This window comes from Pelophylax lessonae (genome assembly GCF_965119305.1).
Source record: "Pelophylax lessonae genome assembly, chromosome: 2".
Taxonomy (NCBI): Eukaryota; Metazoa; Chordata; class Amphibia; order Anura; family Ranidae; genus Pelophylax; species Pelophylax lessonae.
In genome coordinates this window covers 127,470,025-127,496,823 of record NC_138769.1, presented here as the reverse complement: position 1 = coordinate 127,496,823, position 26,799 = coordinate 127,470,025, and the positions used below count along the sequence as shown (strand labels likewise).

The 26,799-nt window shown below is 44.1% G+C and overlaps 1 protein-coding gene across 2 annotated transcripts in view; it reads right to left on the bottom strand.

Moving 5' to 3' along the window:
• The window catches only part of FLOT2 (flotillin 2), a 102,567-nt gene that overhangs the window by 23,297 nt on the left and 52,471 nt on the right, over nucleotides 1-26,799 (bottom strand). Inside the window, exons 3-4 of one of the 2 annotated variants that reach the window (XM_082244838.1) lie at nucleotides 23,761-23,851; nucleotides 16,527-16,650 (exon numbers count right to left, since the gene is read on the bottom strand). In XM_082244838.1, coding sequence (XP_082100964.1) covers nucleotides 16,527-16,650; nucleotides 23,761-23,851 — 215 coding nt within the window. Of the gene's footprint in view, nucleotides 1-16,526; nucleotides 16,651-21,156; nucleotides 21,248-23,760; nucleotides 23,852-26,799 lie in introns of both variants that reach the window. The other variant, XM_082244837.1, reaches the window with a different exon arrangement.

Sequence of the window (26,799 nt, the reverse complement as noted above, 5' to 3'; positions counted from 1 at the left end):
GCACAATTGGTGAAATACCTCTGGATGAAGAGACCATTCCCCTTGATCCAGAATCTGACGGCTGAGAAAATCTGCCTGCCAATTTTCCACCCCCGGAATGAATACCGCGGAGAGAGCTGGAACAAATCGTTCCGCCCAACGAAGGATGCGGCCACTTCTATGGCCGCCAGGACACTCTTGGTGCCCCCCTGGTGATTGACATAAGCCACGGCCGTGGCATTGTCCGACTGGATCCGTACCGGGCTGCCCCGTAGCTGCTCGGTCCAGTGAATCAGACAAAGTCTGATCGCTCTCAGTTCCAATACATTTATCGGTAACCTGGATTCTTCCAGGGACCAAAGCCCCTGAGCAGATCGTCTGCCGAGAACCCCCACCCGGATAGACTGGCATCCGTGGTGACAATCGTCCAATAGATTGGAAGAATTGGACTTCCCCTGGCTGAGCATCGGCGACCGAAGCCACCAAACCAGAGATTCCCTGGTCCGTTCGCTCAGCCGGATCCGATTGTCCAGGGAATCGGGATTCCGGTTCCATTTGAGAAGAATCTCCTTTTGAAGAATCCGGGTATGAGACTGGGCAAATGGTACTGCCTCGAAGGAGGCCACCATCAGTCCCAGAAGCCTCATGCAAGTCCGCAGGGAAGGCCAGTTGACAGTCAATAATAACTGAGTCGTCGACTGAATCTTCTGGAGTTTCTCCGCCGGGAGAAACACTTTTGCCAAGGATGTATCCAAAGTTAGGCCCAGATAGTTCAGTCTCCTGGTGGGGACCAGGGATGATTTCTGCAGGTTCACCAGCCACCCGAACTCTTCCAAAGAGATCATAGTGATCTCCAAGTTTAGCAACAGAGCCTGCGGAGACTCCGCACGGAGAAGAAGGTCGTCTAGGTAGCCTAGAACCGAAATGCCCCGCTGTCGCAACAGCGCCAAAACTGGGGCCAAGACCTTTGTGAAGACCTGGGGGGCAGAGGCGAGACCAAAGGGTAACGCTGCAAACGGATAATGGTTCTCTCCTACGACAAAGCGAAGGAAACGCTGATGTCCTGCGTAAATGGGAATGTGAAGATAGGCATCCTTGATGTCTATGGACGCCAGAAAATCCCCCTGATGCAGGGAGGCCACCACTGTGCGAATGGACTCCCATCTTGAATTTTTGCACCCGGACAAAATGATTGAGCGCTCTCAAGTCCAGAATTGGACGCACCTTGCCCTCTTTTCTGGGTATTGTGAATAGGTTCGAATAGAACCCCTGAAAACGTTCTGTCCAAGGAATGTGGACCATTACTCCTTGTTGCATCAAATCCGTCACTGCCCCCCGCAAAGCTTCTAAGCGATCCGGGGATAGTCGGATATTGGAAGGGAAGAACTGCACCGGTGGAAGTGATCGAAACTCGATCTTGTATCCCGACCGTATGACCTCTTGAACCCACTTGTCTGGAATCCTGGAAAGCCATGGGTCCGGAAACCGGTGAAGACGTCCCCCCACCCCAGATATGGGTGGGGGCGCACCTTCAGGCTGTAGTGGTCTTATCTTCAGGTCTGGAAGAGCCTGACCTTTGTTTACCCGACCAGCGCCCTTTTAAACCCCCTGGGGGGGCTTTGGAGGACTTCGCCTTATCGCCCGCCCCAGAGGAGCGAAAAAACTTTTTACGAGCAGAAAGGGAAGGTCCCCGTCTGCGACGAGGTCCTTTCCCCTTAGTAGCCTGTGGTAGAAAGGTGCTCTTGCCACCCGTGAGACCCTTGATGATCTCATCCAAGGTGGCTTCAAACAGGCGATCCCCTTGAAAAGGGAGATTAGCCAAGGCTTTTTTGGAAGCTTGATCCGCCGACCAGCATTTTAACCACAGCATACGCCGAAGGACCACCGCCGAGATCGATACGCGCCCCATTAATGGAACGGCGTCCAGGGCGGCGTCACAGACAAACTGTAGCCCTTGTACCATCTGCTCCAGCAAGTCCGATACTGCCAGGGAGAGACTCCTCCTCTCCAGATCGAGGCGTAACAACTTGGTCCACTCTGTCAATGTTTGTGAAACCAGAGCAATGGTAAACACTGGTCTAAAGGCTGACCCTATCAGGGAAAATATAGAGCGGGATATAGATTCCGCCTTACGGTCCACCGGATCCCGAAAAGACGGAGCGTCCTCCAACGGGATAACAGTAGCTTTATTTAGTCTGGAAATCGGCGAATCCACCGACGGTGGTTCCGTCCATTTATTAAGGAGGGATTCTTCAAACGGATAGCGTCTAGCAATCCGTTTGGAAATACCAGGAATGTCAGACGAAATAGGGGTAGGCGGGGGTCGTTTTTTCGCCCCCCGTCCCTGACAGGCCACCTCCACCCGGGATACAAAAGACTCCAAAACCGCTGACAATGCATCAATAGTGAGTGGAGAATTGGAGGGTCCTGTGGCCCCCTCGAGGGGATCACCGGATTGTCAGCTCCCAAACCAAGCCTGCTGGAAGGGGCGGCCTGGGCCCGAGTGGTACTCGGCTCGGCCTGCCGGCGTGAGGGAGCTCGCAGGGATGGATTGCGACCACCCCATCTTAGGAGGAGTGTGTTACAGGATAGAAGGGAACCCGGTCATGAGGGTCCGACCATCCCACGGAGAGGCCCGCGTCCACCTGACAGAGGGAAAGGGGGATATTCTACTCACCATACCGGAACAGGCGGGCACCAACTCCTGACAGAACCCCTCTCCACCGAGGTGGGGGGGTTGTCGGCCAACAAGGACGCCGCGACTCCGATTCAGACTGGTCGTGGACGACCTGGCGAGGCGTTTAACTCGCGGGGCCAGTCCCCGTGCAATGGGACTATGTCGCGGCCGACCCAGCGCGGAGCTAGGGCCTGACGCACTCGTAGGCCGGCTGGGGTGACCACTGGATCTCAACATATAGCCCGTCGCCCAGATCCAGCATAATTGCTTGAAGATCTCACAGGAACAAAAAAACTGGAGAGAAAAAGCTAACTAAAAAAGATTTATCTAAAAAAGCTTGCCAGGACCAGAGATCCCAGCAAGGAACTTAGGTCCTTACTCCTGACTAGGCAGAAAAAAACTGACATCCTGTAGCAGGGAGAGAGAGGATATACCCTCTGGGACTGCCCCTAAGGTGTGGCCAGAACGTGTCCTACTCCTGTAGGGGGCAGTATAACCCTACTGATATTAATCAAAGAGGACTGCGTCTGTCAATGAGCGACAGAGAAAATACCTTTTGATATACCAGAATTTCATGTGCTCCTAACTTCTTGTCTGGGCTGACAATAAGGGGATTAAAATCCCTTTCTCTGAGTTTGACAGACCCAGCTTCTCTTCATTCTTGACCATAGTGTTTATAGTGCCACCTACAGAAGCAGGGCACTAGGCAGAAAAAGAACAGCACCGCCTATGGGCAGTCCTAACTGGTAAAAACCCCCTCTGCTATAGGTAAGCCAGTTATTCAAAAAACAGTACAAGAAAAACTATCAAAAGAGGGGTGGGTGCGGTGCCAGTCAATGAATTCTGAGAAAGGGATTTTACGGCGAGTATCAAAAAAATCCAGTTCTCTCTTGCGTTCATTGACGGACACCGCTTCTCTTCATTTTTGACCATAGGAACGTAACAAAGCAGTGCCTCAATGAGAGGTGGGGTGTAAAAACAGGAGCCAACAGGCAAACCAGACAGCCCACTTAAAAGAAATCCCCACTGAGGAAACAAGGAACCTCTAATAGCCTCCAAAAAACTTAAAAGCCAATACAAGCATCTGAAGAGGCAAAAACTAACAACTGCAAAAGTTGGTAAAGGCATGCATAGACTAGGTACCCACCTTGCAAACCAGAGACAGACACCTGATTTTGGAATGCCCACAAGACAATAAATTGCCTTGATAGAGTGTGCCATAACAGGGAAGGGGGAGCCCGACCCCTAAAAGGCTTAAGCCTGAAGCCCGGTCCGCCTAATCCATTGAGTAAACGGTGGCAGAGGAGGCACGAGGCGTATACGTGATTAGTCCACATTGACGAGAAGCGAATCCGAACTCCAGAAGGAAGCAGCACTGGACAAGTACACACAAACATCCCAGACCAAGTATTGCAGGGCAATCTTCAAAGTAGCAAAAAAATGTGGACACAGGGAAGAAAGGAGAATGTCCATGATCAGATGAAAATCAAATTGGATACCACCTTCGAAAGGAAGGACAGACACAGGCGGAGAACCACCCCATCCCTGTTTAAGACCGACAGACTTACAGGACACCAAGACCGCTAGCACAACATGCACTAAAATGATCATGATCAAAACGGTGACCCTCTGAGATAGCGCAAGCAAGGGAAATTCTCTAATTTTCTCAAAGGAGGTTTCCGAAGAACAACCAGGATAAGGTCCCTCTGTGGGAACAGAAAACACACAAGAGGTGTCACGTGACAAACCTCATGGACAAAAAAAGGTACAAGCAAGGAGTGTGTAGTCAAGGATGGTGAAAAAACCCACCAGGGCAGAAACCGGACCCATATATGTTACACAAGGCAAGTATGCACTCAACTTCCCCTTTGAGGAAAGCCAGGATCTGAGTTATTGAGAAAAACAGGGCGGACCCCCTTAGCCTCACACTATGCAATGAAGTCTTCTAGCGCGATGATAATTCTTTCGGTAAGTAGATTCAGTGGCTTACAGCATTGCAGAAATCACCAAGCTAGACAATACCCTGGTCCTCAGAACCTGGCTATCAATAGCCAAACCATCAAATCTTGCAACTGTAAGTAGGGCAGAAGATTTTCCCTGGGACAGGAGATCTACTCTTAGAGGCAACCGCCAGGGAGTGTCCGTGACCAACCACACCACATCGGCATACTATTGTTGACAAGCCATCTCAGGGCTACCAAAATCACAGGAATTCCTTTGGTCTCTATCCTGCGCAGCACAAGGAGATGCTTAAGAGAAAATGCATAAAAAAAAAATTAAAAAAAAAAAAAAAACACAATGGCTCCATTAATGCACCAAAAACGTTTGTTGCATTCGCGAGAGGAACCCTCCTCTCGCCACAGACCACGGTGCTTCCCTGACAAGACGGGCTGCCAGGAAACGTTAAGCTCTGCCCGCCAAATGATTCTGGAAGCGATAAGGGGAGTGTAGCCCGTCACAACCCCCTCCCCCCCCCCTTTTTTTTCCTTTTTTTTTTTTTTTTTTTTAGGGTCCTTCCCCTTCCTCTGGATGCCACCTGAGTCAGGAGGCTAGTAGCATAGAACGTATGCAAGAGCCAATGCCTCGAAAGAGGTGAAGGTGAAAGCACGTAATAGGGATACCCCTAGGGGTTTTGAGGGGGATACCTTCATCACTCTGTGAAGTTGATAGTAAATAACGTCACATAGTAATGGTAGTAATGGAACAATGGTGTGAGGGTCTTTGAGTATTTTGGTTTTTAGTTTTCTCCTCCCCCCCCCCCTTTTTTTTTTTTTTTTTCTCTTTTCTTCTCCCCTTCTTCCCTTTTTGTTTTTGGAAATATGACACCTAAAAAATGCAGGTATATATATAATAAAATGTTTTTCAATAAAAGACCCCTGATTGGGGGTAGTGGGTTGGGTTAGGGGATGGAGCCTGGAGAGTCCTCACCGGCGTCTCCCAATCTTCACCCTATTAGGGCACGCGTCTAGGTTTTTTTTGGGTCGAGGACCACTAGACGCCATATTTGCCCAATTTTTTTTTTTTTGCTTTTTCTTTTTTTTTTTTTTTTTTTTTTCTCTTCTTCTTCTCTCTCTCTCCCCTGGTTACTTACCGCCTATTCATAACATGAATACTATTAAAATATGCTCACTAAACGTCAAGGGATTGAACATACCGGAGAAAAGGCGGATGTTAATCTCTGAATTAAAGAATGCACATATAGATATAGCCTATATACAGGAAACACATTTTAAGGAAGTAAGAACACCATTACTAAAAAATAAATTTTTCCCCTTGGTGTACCATTCTACCTGTGTGAATGGTAAAACCAAAGGAGTGACAATAATGATCTCAGGAAAGGTGCCATGGACGTGCTCACAGGTCTGTGCCGACCCAGAAGGTAGATTCCTTTTTTTGAAAGGAAATATTGGGAGTATCAGAGTAACGTTAGCCTCAGTATACACACCAAATACTCAGCAGGATGTATTCCTAGTAAAATGTTTGAACCAGCTTCAGGAATTTCAGGAGGGTCAGCTTATTCTTGGAGGGGATCTTAATATGGCCCTAATTCCATCTGAAGACACATCAGCAGGAACTACTTCTTTACCCACCAGAATCCGAAAGCGAGTGGCGACACAATTACACAAAAAACAGCTGATCGACGTATGGCGTCTACTACATCCTGGAGAAAAGGATTATACCTTCTACTCCCCTCCACACGCATCATACTCGCGGATTGATTATTTTTTAGTCCCGCATGCACAACTACAATCTGTACAGTCTGTAACAATCGGTTCTATTACGTGGTCCGACCACGCACCATTGACACTAATATACACATTATCAGATACACCCCTAATCAGATCACAGACATGGTCATTGAACTTGAGCCTCCTACAAGATAAGACGGTGATTAGCGAAGTGGAGAAGGAAATCACACATTATTTTCAAACTAACTCAGATGAAGAATTAAGTCCGGGGGTTATATGGGAAGCTCACAAGGCAGTAATTAGGGGGGTATTTATCAAACATGGAGCTAGATTGAAGAGACAACGTATACAGCAGATGAACGAACTCCTACAGACTTTACATGATTTAGAATCACGACACAAACATGCACCTACAGCAGAATTGACGAGAGAGCTTACTACAATACGCAAACAGATAGTGGATATACTACAATATAAAGCCAAAGCAGCACTACAGAGAACCCGTAGGGTGATGTATGAAACAGGGGACAAGTGTGGGAAAGTGTTAGCTAGAACCTTACGTGACACACAAACGAGAACCTATATTCCTAAGATTATATCACAAGCAGGGCAGAAAGCTGAACGACCTGAAGATATAGCACGGGACTTCCGAAAATATTATCTGTCACTCTATAATTTGTCTCCGCAGTCCATTGATCCGGAAGTAGTGATTAATTACATTTCTAAATCAGGTATGTTAAGATTAAGAGAGGAGGTGAGGGAAGAATTATCTACCACTATCTCCCTGATGGAATTACAAACAGCAATTAAAAACACAAAAACAGGAAAGGCACCAGGGCCGGACGGGATGCCAATACAGTACTATAAGACCTTTTTTCAAATTCTCGGCCAACAAATGATAGATATGTTTAATAAATCACACACAGATACCCCGTTTCATAGAGATACGTTAAGAGCACACATAACAGTTCTGCCAAAGGAAGGGAAGGACCCTACAAAATGCCCTAGCTACAGGCCTATTTCATTATTAAATGTAGATCTGAAATTATTTTCAAAAATCCTCGCTAATAGACTCCAACCTCACTTACCTACTTTGATACATCTAGACCAGGTGGGCTTTGTACCCACCCGAGAGGCACGGGATAACACTGTAAAGGCTTTAAATCTTCTGCATGTAGCGTATAACTCTAAACAAGCATGTATATTTGTTGGGACGGACGCGGAAAAAGCATTTGATCGGGTCAACTGGAACTTTATGTCCGCGGTATTGGGGTATGTAGGAGTGGGAGAAAGGATGAGAGAATGGATACTACAGTTATATTCAGCCCCTTCGGCCCGAATTAAAGTAAACGGGGTTCTATCTGAGAGCTTTGGTATTTCAAATGGCACACGACAGGGGTGTCCATTATCACCCCTATTATTTGCTCTCACTTTGGAGCCCTTTTTGTGCACTGTTAGAAATAACCCCGATATCAGTGGCATAAAACTGGCAGGCACTCAACAGAAAGTATCCGCATATGCAGACGACATGTTATTTAATCTTACCAACCCTCTGATTTCTCTACCAAACTTACTACAGGAATTTAGTCTATATGGTATAGTGTCTAATTTAAAGATCAATCTGAGTAAGTCTGAAGCAATGGGAGTAGGAATTTCACAATCTCTGAAGGCACAACTGTATACAAATTTTAATTTAAAATGGACAGACTCGGCCCTGAAATATTTGGGGACCTTATTACCACCTGTGCCTTCTCAGATATTTAAGATGAATTTTCCACCACTATTGAATAAAATAAGAGACCAATTACAGAGATGGCGTACAGGACTTAGTTCCTGGTTTGGTCGCAGTAATATAATTAAAATGAACATCTTACCGAAATTCCTATATCTCCTTCAGGCTTTACCTATTTCGATTCCATCAAGTTATTTCCGACAGGTGCAGGTAGTACTTTCAAAATTTATTTGGGCCCAACGGAGACCGCGACTTAAGAAGCAGTTACTTTATCTTCCTAAAAACTATGGTGGATTAGCGGTTCCAGATATATTAAGATATTACCACGCAGTTCACTTAGGCAGACTTATAGACTGGAACCGTCATAAGGAGATTAAACTATGGCCTAGTGTAGAACAGGCGCAATGTGATATACCGCTGAATAGAGCACCATGGTGCTTTGGCTCATTACCACGAGATATGACACGACACCCGACTGTAGGTACAACGATCCGGATATGTTCAAAAATTTTTCAAAACCCAGCTCTCTCGACAAGGCATTCACCATTAATGCCTGTTTTAGGGAATCCACAGTTTGCCCCGGGATATCAGGAGAAAACTTTCTGTAGATTAAGAGACAGGGGGATCTATCAGGCATCCCACTTTTTGAGATCAGGCTCTTGGGTGTCGGTGGATATATTGACCTCCCCTGAAGAGGGGTATGGATTAGATCATTGGAAAGCATTCCAACTCCATCACTTTTTACAATCACAGCGTACCCCACGGGAATTTGATAGGCCACTAACCACCTATGAGAAGATGTGTACACAAACAGGAACGATATCCCATGTAATATCAAAGGTTTACTCCCTAATAGTCACGCCAACATCAGACTATAGACCATCTTATATAGATAATTGGGAGAAAGAATTAAATTATAAGTTTTCATTAAGACAATTACAACATATTTTACAATTTACATTTAAATCCTCCATCTGTACACGGGTACAGGAGACAAACTATAAATTGTTATCTAGATGGTATTACACACCAACACGCTTACATATATTTTCACCGAACAATTCAGATAGATGCTGGCGCTGTCAAGAAGAAAAGGGGACTTTATTACATATTTTCTGGGAATGTTCTAAACTTGATAACTTTTGGAAACAGGTGCGAGAGATTTCCCAGAAATTTACAGAACATATAATACCGGACGAACCTGTTTTCTTTCTTTTTCACGCTCCGGATATGCCGGATAGGCAATATAAACATTCTATCATTCGCCATCTATTGGATGCGGCTAAGGCGTGCATACCCCTGTGCTGGCGAGAAACTAACTCGCCGACTATTAACATGTGGATAAACAAAGTAGAAGAAATGAATAAATATGAAGACCTGATTCTATCAACACGAGGCCAACACGAATTATACACTAAAACATGGACATTATGGAATCAGTTTATAGTTTCAGATGAAGGGAGAACTCATTACACTTCCCCTTAGTTAGTAGAAAATAAATAGGGGTAAGGGAGGATACCAGACTCATAGGGAGAAACATTTAGAAAATACCAAGATAGCACGGAGAATACAATAGGAGCATCAATGGACACTCCCCCAAATGGAGGAGGGGTGTTTTTTTTTTTTTTTTTTTTTTTTCTTTTTTCCTCCTTTTTTACACAAGGGGTGTGGATGGGTCACGGGTGGATTTAATTGGCACAAGTGGAGGGGAGGGTTTGTCCTCCTCCCCATAACTAAATTTTTTTTTTTTTTTTTTTTTAATGTATTTTATATCACAGTTAATCACGTCACATTTTCAGTGGAAATATATTTATTGTTGTGGCACAATACTTAAACTAAACACATAGTAGCACCATTTTAAAGGTATTGGTTAACGAGACTACTTAACTGTAGGTAGCCTTGGAACACTAATGATAATCTTAAATAAACACAGTATCACATGACACAGGATTACACAGATACTAGGAATACAAGGAAACACAATAGGGAACACCAAGGGAAGGGGAAGACACTTAGAAATAGGATTTGGGGGAGGTTGATCTCAGTGAGGGGATTACTAAACTTAGGAGAATTCTCCGTGGACCGAGGAACTCCCCTTACATTACTTCTAAGAACATCTCCTTCCTTCAAGGGAGCAGTTCATAGAGTACCTTTGAAGGAAATATAAAAGGGAAAGTGAAATGAATAGAAGAGAAGAAAAAGAGGAAGCTTATAAACAGAGACCTTTGGGAATATAAAATGAGAAGAGGACATATATGTTTAACCCTATTTAGGGATTCTGACTTACGAATTTAGGGGAGTACTATGTAGAGACAGGAATTGATGATATAAAGGATAAGGAGCTAAAGTATTCATGGGATAACAGTTGAGGGGGGAGGGGAGAGAGAGGGAGAAACTCTTGATTTATAATCCCTTTTTTCTTTTTTTTTTTTTTTTTTTTCTTCTCCTTTTTGTTTTCTTTTATCTTTCTTTTTTCTTGTTTTATTAAATAACGTTAGAAAATATTAGGGACAATGGAGAGTACAGATGACTTTAGTTAATTGTATCAATTAAGTCCTACAGCCTCGATTGAATTTAATGTAACAGATGATGTTGGAAATAATTTTGTGTTGAATGCTTTATAATGTAAAATGGACTTGAAATGATGTATTGGAATATTTTCATTGTCTCTTTTGAATAAATAAATAAAATTTAAAAAAAAAATGATTCTGGAAGCTTCCGGCGCAGTTGCCACCTCCACCCTGACACTCGACAAAGGCTGTATTCAAATGACCCCCTTGCTGAGCGCCCATGAAGATGCTCAGTTCACCACGCTGGTCAGAGCATCCATAGCTCCAGGACCCTGATCAGTAGTCAAGCATCCTCCAGCGCCAGTGGCCTTGAGCCAAACTCTGCCCCAGGGCTCCTCCCCAGCCAGACAGGTTGCAATCTGTAGTGATAGCAAGCCAGAGAAGTGGAACAAAAGACTTTCAGGCCAAATGCGAGGGAGACTGGAGCCACCAGACCAGAAAGCTCCTGGACCCTTGGACCAGCAGAATTTGAGTATCAGGAGAGACTTGTCCCATTTGGAGAGGATTTCCTTCTGCAGACCACTCGAGAAGAACTGCGCATAAGGGACCGCCTCAAAAATGACCAGCATAAGGCCCAGAACCTGCAGACTGGAATTTAGGAAATCCCACCTGCAGGACAACAGCTGCCGGCGAATTGCTGACTGGACCCTCCTGTGCTGTACAGCAGAAGGAACACTTTGACCTGTGCCAAGTCAAGGATCAGACAGACACCCTAACCTCCTGGTGAGGGTCAGAGCGGTCTTAATGAGATTCAGGACCCATCCGAAGCCCTGCAGAGTGAGCAAGCAATTACCATATTTTTTTTTTTTTCCACAATAGATCTTTATTTAAAATAAGTAAAACTATTACATTATATATGATAATAAAGAACTTGTACAACAAAAGTGTATACAAATGCAAATAAACCATATTTTTCCATCAGTCCAGAGTTAGTACTCAAAAGGGGGATCATACAGCTAGCCAATCACAGCCGTCTCAGCACGGCAGAACTGGAGCAAACACCTTGGTAAGTTCCCGGGAGCAAAGGACAGTCCAAGAAGGGAGACATCAAACTGAAAACGTGCATTGCCGACCTCAAGTGTAAAAAGCAATGGTGCCCGCCACCAGTGGAAACATGTGGTTAAGATCCCTGATGTCTATGGAGTCCACAAAATCACTATAATGAAGTGAGGCCAACCCCGTAACGAGTGGATTCCATCAGGAAATGCCACAGCTACACCAAGTAAATCAGGGCCTGGATGTCCAGGATTGGACAAACACCTTCCTCCTCCGGAGCCGTAAGTAATATGGAGTAAATTTCCAAACCCTCATCAAGTCTGGAACCAGGGTAATCACTCTTTGTAGCGGAAAACTGTGTATTGCCCCGAAGAGCCTGCAGATAAGAAGAGAAGGAAAGAAAAGAATTTGGCTAGCGGATAAGAATGCATTTTCATCTGTAGCCTGGCCAACTCCAGATTGGGCCCCATTGTGGAGAGCAGGAAAGTCTACAGACCCACTATCCAACGAAGGAGACCCCTCAACCTGAAAACAGGTGGGGATAAGCCTCCCTGTCAAGGAAGACTTGTCTGCAGGGCTTTGCAGCTTGGGGGGAACAGACTTGCTTTGTGGGAGCCTGGGGGTGCCTAGATCCCTTGTCAAAAGGAGTCAGTGAAATGAAAAAAGCCTTTAGAGTACAGAGAAGGGGAGACCCACTTGTGGCTCCTTAACGTTCTCAGAAAGCGGGAGAAAGGTGCTCTCTTTCCACCCATAAGGTTCTTGATGTTGTCTAGAAAACCAGCTCTCCCTTGGAAGAGTAATTTGGCCAAGGCATTTATTTTTTTATTTTTTTTGTAGATGGCTGGTTCGCAGACCAACACTTGAATCAGTGAGGCAGAGCGCTTGGAAGCAAAGGGATTGCACCCAAGAACAAAGCATGCAAATACTTGAGGCTCCAGGCCAAATCAGCCAGCAAGGTCTACATAAACTGGGGAGACCTTCTCCCAATTAAGTCCTCCCACCTGCGGGGGACCAGGAAGGAAGGAGACGCCTTCATTGGTATTATGGATGCCCACGAAAACTAGAGATGAGTAGGTCCATGACAGGAGGATAGTGTCACTTCTGTCGAAGGGTCTACTCAAAAGAGGGACTTACAGAAAGCTCAGGCTACAGACAGATGTGCTGGATGTTTCTCTACATGAAAATAGGTGGACCAAAACAGGCAGAGCAAGAAAACCCTTTAGCAGATACAAGACAGCAACGCAGCCTCAAAAGATCTCGAAGGAAGCCAATGTAAGACTGGTCTTAAGCCACCAAAATGCTTAGATATGTACAAGGGATAAAGACACAGGTCTCCCAGGGAACAATTGGCCAAAAGCACAGGTGTACTGCATGTCCACCGCTGCCCAGGTACCATGCAGCCATTCGCAGACACAGGGGAGATTCACTCACATACACTTGGGCCCCCGGTTGGGCAACACTGCCATCTTGGTAGGATATTGCAAGGAAGTGGTAGGGTACCCCAAAAGATTGTCACCAACTAACTACGGCACGTCAGCACAACAGTGCCAGAGCCTGGCCAGCCATAGAGAACTTTGCCCCACAGGAGAGGCTGATCCATGCTGCGTGGCCAGCGGCCTACGGCATCAAGAGGCAATAGACAAACTTCTGTCACCCGCCAGAGGACCGAGCACTGGCTGCAAAGATCGCTGCAGAAGGGCAGCTGCCCTCAAGGAAAATGGCAGGCACAGCAGTTTGCTCCTCCACAAAATACAGGCCTGTAAGGAAAGGACACTGGGCGTGACGTCAGGAGCAGAGAAGCACAGTGTGGGCAAAAGTTACATTGTGAACAAGGGCAAATGACCAAAAGCAAAATGGTGGGCTCGCCCTAGTAGGCCTCAAGCCACGACCTAAATTTGCAGACTTCCCAATCACATGGCTTACTCACTTACGAGCAGTCCGGAACAAAAAAACAGCTCTGAGAAGCAGCCGTGGCTTGAAGCCTGGGGAGACTAGGGAACAGGTTACCTAACCTCAAACTAAATTGCTCCAGAGGATAGAGGTAATAGGAAAGACAGGCCTGAAGGGAACCTGCAGGGCCGACTAACGCAGAAGTACCCTTGCCGCATGCGTGACCGGGGGGGGTCATCTACTTACTGATCCACAGAGGTTGTGGGTATCACTCCAAAGACAGATCCTCCTCACCACCAAAGTAAGGGGTGGGGGGCTGTTTAACAGTCCAAGGTGAGGCTTTGTCTCAGCTGACCCAGGCCGTGGCTAAGGGCATGCGTGCCAGTCTGGACTGGGGTGACCACTGGATCTAGATTATACAGCCTTGCTCCAAGCCCGGCTGTTTATTGAAGATGTCTGCAGGAAAAAAAAAAAAAAAAAGGGAAAAAAAAAAAAAAAGGGAGAAAAGACTATGGAACCACAGGTCCCAGCAGATAACTAGGTCTTTACTCCTGAAATTCCAGGCAGAAATACTTGGCTTGCCTATAGCAAAGAGAGGATTTATACTAGCTAGGACTGCCTAGTGTCTTTCTAACCAATGACACAACAAAGCTCCTAGTTCACTCCCTGGTCATCTCGCGCCTCGACTACTGCAATTCCCGTCTCATTGGCTTACCTCTACACAGGCTATCCCCCCCTTCAATCCATCATGAACGCTGCTGCCAGACTCCTCCACCTTACCAATCGCTCAGTGTCTGCTACTCCTCTCCGTCATGCCCTCCACTGGCTTCCGCTCACCCAACAAATTCAATTCAAAATACTAACAACATCTTACAAAGCCATCCACAGTTTAGCCCCCAGCTACATCACTAGCCTAGTCTCAAAATACCAACCTAAATGCTCTCTTCATTCCACTCAAAACCTCCTGCTCTCTAGCTCCGTTGTCCCCTCCTCCCATGCTCACCTCCAGGACTTTTCCAGAGCCTCTCCAATCCTATGGAACTCCTTAACCCAATCCGTCCGGTTATCTCCTACTCTATTAGCTTTTAGATGATCCCTGAAAACCCTCCTCTTCAGAGAAGCCTATCCTACCCACACCTAACAACTATACTTCCATTTTCTCGATCAGCCCATCCCCCAGTTATTGCCTTTTTCACCTGACCCTCCCTTCTAGATTGCAAGCTCTAACGAGCAGGGCCCTCTAAATTCCTCCTGTATTGAATTGTATGGTAATTGTATGGTCTTCCCTCACATTGTAAAGCGCTGCGCAAACTGTTGGAGCTATATAAATCCTGAATAATAAGAATAGTGTCCTATTCCTGTAGGTGGCATTATAAAACCTATAGTCAAGAATAAAGAGAAGCTGTGTCAGTCAATAAACCTAGGAAAAATAGTCTTTGCTACACAAACTCCAACCTTGCCTGGTGAATTGCTGAACACTGCCTCCACCTCACCAATCCCTATTCCTCTTCAAATGCATGCAATGGTTTCTTTCCCAGCAAAACAACGCAACTGCCTTGATTTCCAAAAGTCTGGAAAATTTTTGGGCAGTTTTGGGACTTTACATGAGACACCGGCGAGCACTGCACAGCGTCTCCATCCCTGTCTATAACAGAACTGAAGAGAAAAAGGGGATTAAATGAGGTGTGTGTGTGTGGAAACCAGCCAGCCCTTAGTTTGCTATACTTACCCACCAGTCTGCTGACAAACCAAATAAACCTGTCTAACATAATAGGTTAAAAACAGGGGTTTAGTTAACACACATTTGTAAACGCATGTATAAGCTGCAGGCCACTCCAAGGCACCCTGTGTATTCTGCAGTCCTAAACACTACCTATTACTACTCAAACTGAGTGTCTACTGAGTGTCTCCAAACATGGGAGTACATGAATGCTAATGGATGGATGGGAAACAGGTGAGCTGGAGGTGGCCCAATCCTCCCCCAACCTGCTCTCAGCCATGACTGGTATTGAAAAACGAATGGCTATGTGGAAGCCATAGGGTGCAAACTAAAAAATGACCAGCTGGAAAAACGCACACCCCCATCCCAGTAATATAGATGGTAAAGGCAAATTGGGACTTTAGATGAAACACCAGCCTGTAAAGCAAGCGTCTCCATCCCTGACAGCATGGAAAATTACTGGGATGGGGTTGTGCGCGAGTAGTGTTAGGTAGTGTTTAGGACTGCAGAATACACAGGGTGCTTTGGAGTGGCCTGCAGCTTATACATGCGTTTGCAAATGTGTGTTAACTAAACCCCTGTTTTTAACCTATTATGTTAGACAGGTTTATTTGGTTTGTCAGCAGACTGGTGGGTAAGTATAGCAAACTAAGGGCTGGCTGGTTTACACACACACACACACACACACACACACACACCTCATTTAATCCCCTTTTTCTCTTCAGTTCTGATTCCCAAAAGTCAGCCAATGCACTATGTGCATGGAAAGGGCCCTTAGGAGAAGTAGCACACGTCAACAGGAAAAGAGCTCCAAAAAGCTGTCCCTGCAATGATTTCACACTCCTACTAATGTTACAGAGGGTAAAAACAGTGGTTTCTTGTTACAGGAACAGGTTTGAAAAAATACTTGGGCATGCTCTATAATGAGAAAAGAAGGTTTGGGGGTAAATTTGGGTAAAGCCTGGGCTTACAATTAAATGCCTGGACATACATAAACAAATAGTTTACAGCTCAATGCTTTTGGAAAACCTTTATATTCCTTATCAGAGTTTTTAATGCTGCAAAGTTCATTGACATTAGTTCAAAAAAATTAAAAAGTCTCTTGATTAATTTAAACCTAGTATGAAAACCTCAACATATATTATGTGCACAATCATACTTATTCAGCAAGTCCACAAATCAATGTTATGGAGAATGCAAAAACAAATGGCAGCAGGTCTCCCTGTACTAAAATAGTGTTATATAGCAAGTAAAACCCATCTATATTTTGTACCAAGAATAGATCGTAGGTGACCCTCCAAGGTCTGAAGAACCACATTCTTTATCTCATGGACATTTTTCCCAAGGAACTGCTCACACGCCACAGCCAGCAACGCTCTCTCAGTCATGATTTTCACCTGGAAAAATAAAATCCCATACAAATTGTATAAATGATTTTGAGTATATGGTATATATTTTTATATACACACACACAAGATCTAAGAAAATTATTCTTTCCAAGACAAGTGGAAAAAGTAATAAACTGACAAGAAATTGAATTTATTCATACAAGTAGCATAATTTTGTAGTGTAAATAAATACAAAATTCGGTGCGACTTCTGAGCTTTGTTTAAACATAAGGGTAAGAATTGCCAGATCGGAGAACTCTTGACTACATAGGCTGGCATACATATGACCTGTCAGGTTTTGACCACCTCTAAGCATTGTGCAACTAATAAACAACCACCTGCTGTAGTCTGGAACTAAGCCTTCGTAATGCATATATCCTTGGCATTATTAGTAACAAGCAATGACCAGCACAAACTTAACACAAATTTTTGTGAGAAAATTGCCATTTAAAATTCTTTAAAGAGGAAGTTCGATTTCACTCTTAATGGTAGAATTTGGGGAGTAATGTCCAATTGTAGTGTGTCACTTTTCATTCTGCCACCATTCTACAGAGCGACACCAATGCTGGACTCTGCAGCACCTGGAAAGCCCAGGTACTGCGAACAGTAACCAATAGGCACGAATGGGTGTGTATGGCTGTACTTTGATATAAACTGCTGCTTGTATAAAACACTTGTATAGCATCTGGGCATATGCGTGAAATTATTTTCTATTTTCTGCATATGTACATAAGTTACAAGAGCGTTTAGGAGGATACCAGTGTATACCATAGTACAGCCACGCACAGACATTCATTTCTATGGGCGGCTGTATGCCTGGGTAACCTGCAAAAATGTTTTAAGTTTCACCTATGGAGATTTTAAAGTATTGTAGTTTGTCACTATTCAAATGAGCCTGCACAATTTTAGAGCGTAAAATATTTGGTAACTATTTACGCAGCGTAACAATCTTCTATAATTTACCAAAAAAATTGGGTTATAAAGTGGTTTTTATTGCATTAAAGTTCATTAAGGTGTATTTTCTTCAAAACAATTGCGTTTGAAAAACCGCTTGAAATGAAGACAACAAACAAAAACCGTGTCGGTCTTCATTTCAGGCTGCAAAGAAACAAAATACGAATACAAAAAAAGGTAGGGGGGGTGATTATTTTCAATACCCACTGTAATGTTTAGGGGTTCTAGGTAAACATGGATTTTTACTTGAAAAGTGGATTTATTGTACTGCTCTCAAGTCCTTCAAACAAACTGGCCCATGCTACACCCAAATATATCAGATTTTAGCTCATCAGTCCAGAGCACCTGCTGTTTTTCTACAACCCAGTTCCTATGCTTTCGTGCATAGATGAATCGCCAAAGCCTCGCACACATGATGCAAATATCAGATGAATGAACGTCCTTTTTTTTTTTTTTCAGCATACTAATCTCACATCAAAAATGAAGAGATTACTCAACTTCAGAAGCGATGTAAGGTATTGAATGGTAATGTAATGTGTTCTTTCGTTCAGAGCATGTGTGGTCTTGCTCTTCCAATTTTTTTCGGACTAATACTGTACGGATTAAATAAAAATCGTTCGATCTGGTATTGCACGAGAAAAAATGTGTGTTTGTCCCTTCGGATAATTTCGGATGAACTGTCGTGATCGGCCCTCGAAAGCTGTGTACGAACTGCTTTAGCCTTTTTTTTTTCCATGTCCTATGCATGAGGAACTGGGGTGCAGAAAAATGTCAGGTGCTCTGGACTGTAGAAAACCACTATATAGGTCTTTTAAATACATTGGCATGAACATTTGTTTCTGACAAAGGTTTTGCTGTTCAGCAAGTCTTGTGATCACACACTTTTGCTACTTTGCACTGCCCAGTGGACAACTATTTGCTGGTTAAGCTTTGAAGCGTCCTGTGTCACCTCGCTTTTGCCCCATCCTATTTGATGCAAGGTAAATCAGCACAAGCACACAGCTAATTCAATATGCAACAAGCAAGTGGACATTGAAAACTGCAAAGCTGAAAAAGTGGTAATCCTGCACATTTTCAACAATTGCAAACAATTCTAAATCCTGTTACAGGACATATTTTTTTTGTATTTGTAGGAAGTAATAAAAAAAGCCATAACATAGATGACATTTTCCTAATGCAACACAAAAACTAATAGCACACAGTGATTAAATCTGCAGCCAATACAGAAGGCTGGCTGCAGTAATTCTCTAATGTATTCTCTGTAAGAAAATTAGTTTTATTCCATTATGTGATTCACATTTCTACTGTGCTGCACAGTGCTCCTTTATGTAACTGCATTAAGCAAATGAGCAACCTCTCAGATTAAAGCCCAGCCCTGGGACGAAAAAAAATAAAAAAATGCGGTGGACAAACCCCCCTTCCCACACACTACAAGGGTTAAACGCTAATTTTACCTTGGCACCATTGTGTACAATGTAGGACTATTAGGCCCCTTTCGGATGGAGTGGATCTGTCCAAGCGGATCGGCTTGCTCACTGTGGGATCTGTCCACTGATCCCTGCTGAGCAGGCAGATGACCAGTCCATGTCTGCTCCACTATGCAGCGCAGACACAGACACAGTCGCTCTCCTCTATGAGGTGGTTGGATTGAAAAGGAAATGCCAGTTTCCTTTCGATTGTCATCGAATCTGCCGGACGGATGGTGAACATATCGTCATCTGTCTGATTTTTAGTGGCCTGGATCGGATCAATGCGTGGTCCGATTGGGTCCGTCTGAAAAACGGACAGGCAGACTTGATCGGTCTTCTGGTGTGAAAGAGGCCTTAGCCCTGCATTATATGTTAGGAGGTAAGTGTAAAACCACAGCCAGGAGTGTCTTAAAGCTCATTCACACGTGTTAAATATGAAGAATGAAGCAATGCTCATTAACGAGCCTATAGCTTTTATGATTAGGTTTTTAAAAAGTGTTGAAAATGCTTGTTTAATGCCCATTAAAGTATTGTTTTTCTAGAGGGAAGTGCTTAAAAGGGGAAGTGATGTAGAAGAAATGATCTCCTTAGGCATGGTTAGATTGTGGTGGGAAAACTGGCTCTTTTGTGAATTCTTTGCAAGATGGATACGTATTGTTTGAATTCTGACAGCTCAATTTTGCTGACACAAAAAGCTTTGCCACTGGCAATAATGCTCATTGCCTCTGCTCCTGCCTGGCATGGTCAGTATTTCTGAAAGGCTTGATGCTTTGGCCTGCACACAAAAGCAAATGGTGCTACCACATGGCTGCTCTGTACAAACAGCAACTGACTGGATCTCCTCTGTTCTCCATTTCCCAGTTCACTCTGGTATACAGGAACCTCCAGTGCTTTTCCCCCAGCACCCATCTAACATTTTATAAATGCTTCACTAACACTATAAATGCTATAGGTGCGGTTAAGGCTCAATTATGGCATGCTACCAATGAAATTAATTGAGGTGGCATGACAAGTATCAATGTCTCACAAAAGTGACACGTTGCCTAATTTTTATCACTATGCAACTGTGCCTGTGTGAGCGTCACTGTGTAGTGCCCATTGTAATGTACACAGCAGGCATTGAAGGGCGGTTATGAGGCTTTAGGAATAAATCTTGCCTAAATACGGTATTGACGCACATGTAAATTACCCCTTAGAAAGGAAACTTAATGGGATCAGTCACGCAGATGGAGGGAACCTGCCAGGGCTAGAAGTTAGGCAAGTATTAAACTTTGTTGCTCTATCCCTCGAGTTGAAGAGCATTAAACCCTTGGAGTGTGTGGTGCACCCCACTGTAAGGGGATTTTCTTCTTGTGTCTGAGTTGGGCTTTACGCACAAAAAAAATGCAGTTTATGAAGAAAATTCTGAATGGAAGATTGTTATACAGTGAAAATCTAGGCAGCTTTCTAGTTACTATTGAAACACAGAACAGGAGCTATGGGAGAGGAAATGATTGTGGTGCTCCTGCTGTGACCTTTGAGGATGAATTGTTCCACAGGTCCAGCAGATAGAGGTCAGTGAGGGCCTGTTAAAAAGAAAATTTACTGCCAATTTAAAAAATTTGTAAATAGTCAAAGTGGGATGGGATTTAAATTCTGACAGGGTTTTACTGACACCAAGGACCGGCGTTAGATATAATTAGTTGTCACGGGCATCCGATAAAGAAGGCTCTCATATTGTGGAATGTACTTGGCAGAAGAGCAATTTTATACTTCAGACAGAAGTGATTTACATTTAGCATAATCCTGCAATTTATGGTCTTCAAGGTATGAAGATGTTGTCCTGAACAACCAATATTTATTTACTATAATCGTTGACAGCTTCACCATAAAGCAATTATAAAACATGAAATTTAAAATCCTGTGCCAAGGTTCAACTACATTTTACAGTATGCAATACAACATCAGTCATTTTCTAAACAATTTATTGTGCAACCAACTATGGATGTTTTCAGTGTCTGTAAATGTACACCTGTGGTGCCGACCTGTCTTGGCACTGTTGGCATCCATTCCCGGAGACATGCATTTCCAAAATGATCAGCTGTTACAGTACCTGCGCCACACCTGTGACGGTTAAAGCTACACCCTCAGCGGTCTCTACGTCCTCGCACCTGGGCTGTAACGTCATTATCTCTAGGGATATCCTGTCAAAAAGGTAAAACATTTGCATATTTTCCAGTTTGCCATCAACAACTTTACACTTCCTATAGATCGCCTTCCCCTTCTAGCCCACAGTCACATTGTACGCAATGCTCAGCTCAGATTTTGTGTTATTAGCACAATACTTCATCTTTTTGGGTTTAAATGCACCAGCACCAAACGTAAACTAAGATCATTTTAAAAGAATTACCTGTCAAAAGGAAAAAAGCAGACAATCAGCTCCCCCCCCCCCCCCCATCAAAAGCTCAAAAGCAGTGTTAAGGTAAAACAAGAGAGACATACCTAAAAAATGACAAGAAATAATTTATTTCCCCTGAGGCTGCAAAAAAATTGGTCCTTGCAACATCTGAACATGGTTATAAAACCTGTTTCTAAGATTAAATACAAAGTCAAACTAAATTATTTTTCCACTTCAGGTTCAATTGCCTGACAACTTCTAAAGACAGCATGTGATTTGACTTCCAAGCTACCCCTCAAAAGTTTTAGGAAATGGTCTTAAACCCCTTAAGATTGAAATGATTTAATAATCAAAGCTATCCAAGATCTCTCCAAAAACAAAATATCTGAAACACAAACTATTTTAAAATACTTTTGCCGCGGCTATGATGCTGACTGAACACTGCAAATGTAGACTGGTGACAACTTCAGAGAGACATCTCTATCCCGAGTGTATAAGAATTAATGGGTGCTTTTTCTAGTACATCCAAGGCTTTCGTTAGTCAGCAGATTTCTGACAAAATCTACAGTTTTAGCCTTTTCCCTTTACCTGCTGAACCGGCTGAGATTCGACCCATCTATGATCGGCTTAAGTAAATGAAATCTGCCCACATTCAGCAACCAATGTGGTTTCTGAAAGAACTTGTGACAAAAACATGACCCAAAATAGCTAGTATAGCACAGTCTGGCCATTTATAGCACCATGCTTCAAAATTATTTGACTAATTTGAGCATAGCTAGTAGGACCTTTTCAGCCACAATCAGAAGGGGATCAAAGTGCAGGTGTAATCAAACTGCTCTCAAGCTAAGATTACAGAAGGCAAGGGCATAAAACTATAAAGTTCCCTAGCTTTGGAGTGGGTAGGGGACACGGCAGGGAGCAGAGTGAGCTGCCAGCTTATTCAATCTGAGCCCCAGGGATGATACATTTTTGCATACATGTAGGAATGCATGTGATCATGCCTGAGATATCTACAGTGATGGATGTGATCTAACAGGTGCTATGCCGGGCATTTTATCTTCCTGGCATAGCAACCACAGGCAGGGCTGCCACTCAGAATACATCTCACATTTTTTGCTAGCTTTACCTGCTCTGTGCAATGGTATAGCACAGAGTGGTTCCTCGCTTCCTCTTCTGGAGCCTCCCTCCAGCGCTCTCCGCTCTTACTTTCTTGCGTGTGCCTCCAGAGCAAGCCATATGCTTTGGAGGCACATGTGCGGGTGCACTCCCGAGCTGGGCTCTGTGCATCTATAGGCACACCTAATTCAGCTTGACCACACCTGCTACTCCTTCCTTACAGGATTAGACTGACAGAAGCAGAAGCCAAATCGCTCCTACTGCTACCTGAGTTTCCTATGCGACTAGGAAGTGAGGAACCACTTTAATTCATCAGTATTCATTACTGCACTATTTAATGTATTTTTTTTTTTTAAAAAAAGCAGATTTAAATACCTGAATTTTATCTGGTATCAGCCTCCCGCAGTTCCTGTACTGGAGAGCTCAGAGTGCAAGAGGAAGAACCAACTGACAAGGAGCATTCTAATAGAAAGATAAATTAGAGTGACAGAGATAAGCTCATCCCTGTGCTGCCTTTTCACAGTCAAGTCACTGGCTGGGGGATGGGCTCATTAGGGCCTGGGACTAGAGGAAGTAGATTAAATGATGCTGGCCATCAACCATTCAACCTGGAAGCCTGAGGATATCTTGTGGTGGAAGCTACTCTGCAGGGTGGACAACTGTGGAAAAATGGCAAACATAGCAACAGATCCCTTTTTCACCTTTCAATGTTTTATTTTTTTGTTGTTATTTTTTAGGCTTTTCTAGGTACCAAAATAAAGTGTTAGTGGAAAAAGTATTTATTGACCAAGAGTTTGAAAGTGATCTTAGCGGTATGTAATAAAAGGAGAAGGAACAGTCCACTTCTCTTAAATCGCGTCAATAGGTTTAGAAAGACCAAAGACAACTTGATCTGAACCCTTACTTGACGATTCTAACTACAAGTAACTTCAGGAAAATGTGGTTCTTTTAGGATTACAAAAAAAAAAAAAAAAAAACTTTGCAAACTTTCTAAGAGCTTCACATTACATCCAAACGTGACTGCTGGACACACAGGGAAAGGGGATAGAATGCATAGGAAGGAAAGTTCAAATATTAAGGCTGGAGTTTGTAGAAAAATATGGTTATTATTGTTAATGGAGGATCCTCTTGCCGATGTAGCTGCTTATAATGAAACAAAAAACGGAAACAAAGAGCAGAGTTAGGAAGCTAGAAGTTGATTACCTGTGCAACCCCTGTTACGAACAGAGGGACCCCCTCCGATGTCTCAATATTCTCGCAGCGACAAAGGATGGTCATAACCTCCAAAGACAGTCTGAGCAGCATTAAATGAGGGCAGCAAATACACAGAGTGGTTACCAGAGAACAACACACAAACCAACTCCACCAAAGGACAGAGAGGAGTAGTGTAGTTAGTCTGATTCTCCTTTTCAGGAGCAGCATGCAGTGTGTTCAACCAGAGCTCCAAAGTGGGTTACTACAAGTGCTGTTCAATAGTGTAAGCAGCAACCTACAAGATACGATTTTGTGCCTACATACCCCTTCCCACTTACGCACATCTAGAACTGGCTATGTTATGCTAACATTTAAATCGTGTAAGAATATAAAAATGGACAGTTAGGGTTACATGGCCACTGTAGTCAAAGTACGTTGGTGAAATAGGTTGTGGAAACATTTGCAGGGGAAGCAGCAATCACGTTTATGCACAAAGTGTATAGCCGCAAGCTGTCCGTTCTGCAATTCATGTTTGCACCATCGCAACATTAAAATATTATGACAAAGCTGTTGAATGTGAGCTAATAGTTCGGAGATAAAATGTATGTGTAGTCTGAAACTGCGGAGGTCATAAACACACACATTATATTATTTATATATATATATACACACACACACACACACACACACACACACATACATACATACATACATACATATATATATATATATATATATATATATATATATATATACACACACACATACATACATACATATACACACACATACACGTTTTGGCAGAGTAGACTAGGGTAAAAACACGTCAGTTATTTTTATTGTTGCCTGTGTTCCCACTGGAGAGATTTACCCCATTTGCAAACTCCAACATTTTTATTGGAACGGTTTTCATTTCATGGTCTAAGAGGGGATTTTTTAAAGGTTTTCTTCCACTTCCCGTTCTGTATACAGGACAGGTAAAAGAAAAGCTCCCAAACTGGACAGTAATGAAAAACTAGAATTTTTGTAAGAACTTACCGTAAAATTATTTTCTCTGAGTCCTCTGACAGTCGCTGCCCACTCATACAATCTGCACGTCTGGGTATTGGTCTTATCCACAGGAGTAAGCTAGGCAGAAGATTTTGTTAGAAAACATTCACAAAACCATTGTATAGACACACCTACAGGGGGCTGTCCCTCTGGTCCAATACCCCATCTAGCTGCATTCCCAATTCAGTATGGTAGCAAGCAGTATAGAGATCCATGAACCTCAAAAGAGGGGTGGGGGGCGGCGACTGTCAGAGGACTCAGAGAAAAGAATTTTACGGTAAGCTCTTACAAAAATTATATTTTCTCCTACGTCCTCTGACAGTTGCCGCCCACTCATACAATCTGCACGTCTGGGACGTCCTAAAGCAGTGTAGATGTGAGGGGTGGGAAACGTAACCGTCAAAAAGGCAACGCAGCACCCAGGTCAGAGAAAAGAACCTTATCTTAACCAGAAAAGGTAAAAACACTGGGTAACAAGAAAGCTCAACAGGAGCGAACAAAACCCAGGAAAGCAAAATAAACCAGGGGAAAAAAACCCCAACAGAAGGAGACAGGTTAAAACCACCATGTCTCCCCTAAGGCGGCCAAAAGAGGCGTCTGCTGTGGCCAAAAGAGGCATCTGCTGTGGCCAAAAGAGGCATCTGCTGTGGCCAAAAGAGGCATCTGCTGTGGCCAAAAGAGGCATCTGCTGATGCCTGGGTCCAGGGACTGGGGCTCAGCTAGTCCGCCTGCCAGTTCTCCACACCTGGAATGTGAACTGCCGAAACTGCCAGAATCTTGGCCATTTCCTTGGCCGCCCAGGCACTCCTGGTGCCCCCTTGGTGATTGATGTAAGCCACCGCAGTTGCGTTGTCCGTCTGCACACGCTCTGGGCAGCCCCGCAGGCGATTCAACCAACGGAGCAAACAGACGGATTGCTCTCAGTTCCAAGACATTTATCGGCAGGGAGAAGGACTTGCCTTCCTTCAGAGCCAGAGACTGGAGCCACGACAGAAGATCCGATCTGACTTGGGTGCCCAAAGAGATCCTCCTTTCCAAGGAATGAGGATGCCTGTCCCACCTGGCCAGAATCTCTGCTTGAAGAGATCCCGTGTGAAACTGCAAATGGGATCGCCTCGAAAGCTGACACCATCAAGCCCAGGGACCGCATGCAGGTCCGGAGCGAGGAGAGCTTGTTGTCCCTGAGGGACCTGACCTCGTCCTGTAGGGTCCGGAGTTTGTCCTCCAGAAGAAAGACCTTCGCCTGGGCGGAGTTCAGAACCATCCCCGGGAAACCGCACTGACAGACATGAGGGGGACATTACAGATCCATACCGAGCTGCCATCCCCACAAAACAGAGGGCCCACATACACACCCCGACAGACAATGCCATAGACAGAGGGGTAGCATGGTACTCACCGGTCCAGCGAAAACTCTGGGTGGTGGTGCAGTCAGCCGAATGAGACGCTAGCAACATGTGGCGTACTGCAGTTGAGACATCCCAGCGAAGTAGCCACTTCGCAGGCTCGTCCCTGAGGACAGGGACATGGTCGTTTGCGAGGCCTGGGCGTACACATAACCTGCTAACGCTCGATGGCAGGCTAGGATTCCATAAGGCTCTAGGATAACCAATGCGATTCCCAGTTCCACAAACGCTGTAGTCTTCCAAAGTCCGACTAAGCGCAGGAACAAATAAAAACTATCTTTTTAAAAGAAAAAACACTTTTTTAAAAGAGAAAAATAATAAGAAGAAAAAAGGCTGAGACTGCAGCCCCAGCCAGTGAAAACCTGCCTACTCCTATGCTAGGCAGAAACAAACTGAATTGGGAATGCAGCTAGATGGGGGTATTGGACCAGAGAGACAGCCCCCTGTAGGTGTGTCTATACAAAAGGTTTTGTGAATGTTTTCCAACAAAATCTTCTGCCTAGTTTACTCCTGTGGATAAGACCAATACCCAGATGTGCAGATTGTATGAGTGGGCAGTGACTGTCAGAGGACGTAAGAGAAAAATAAATAA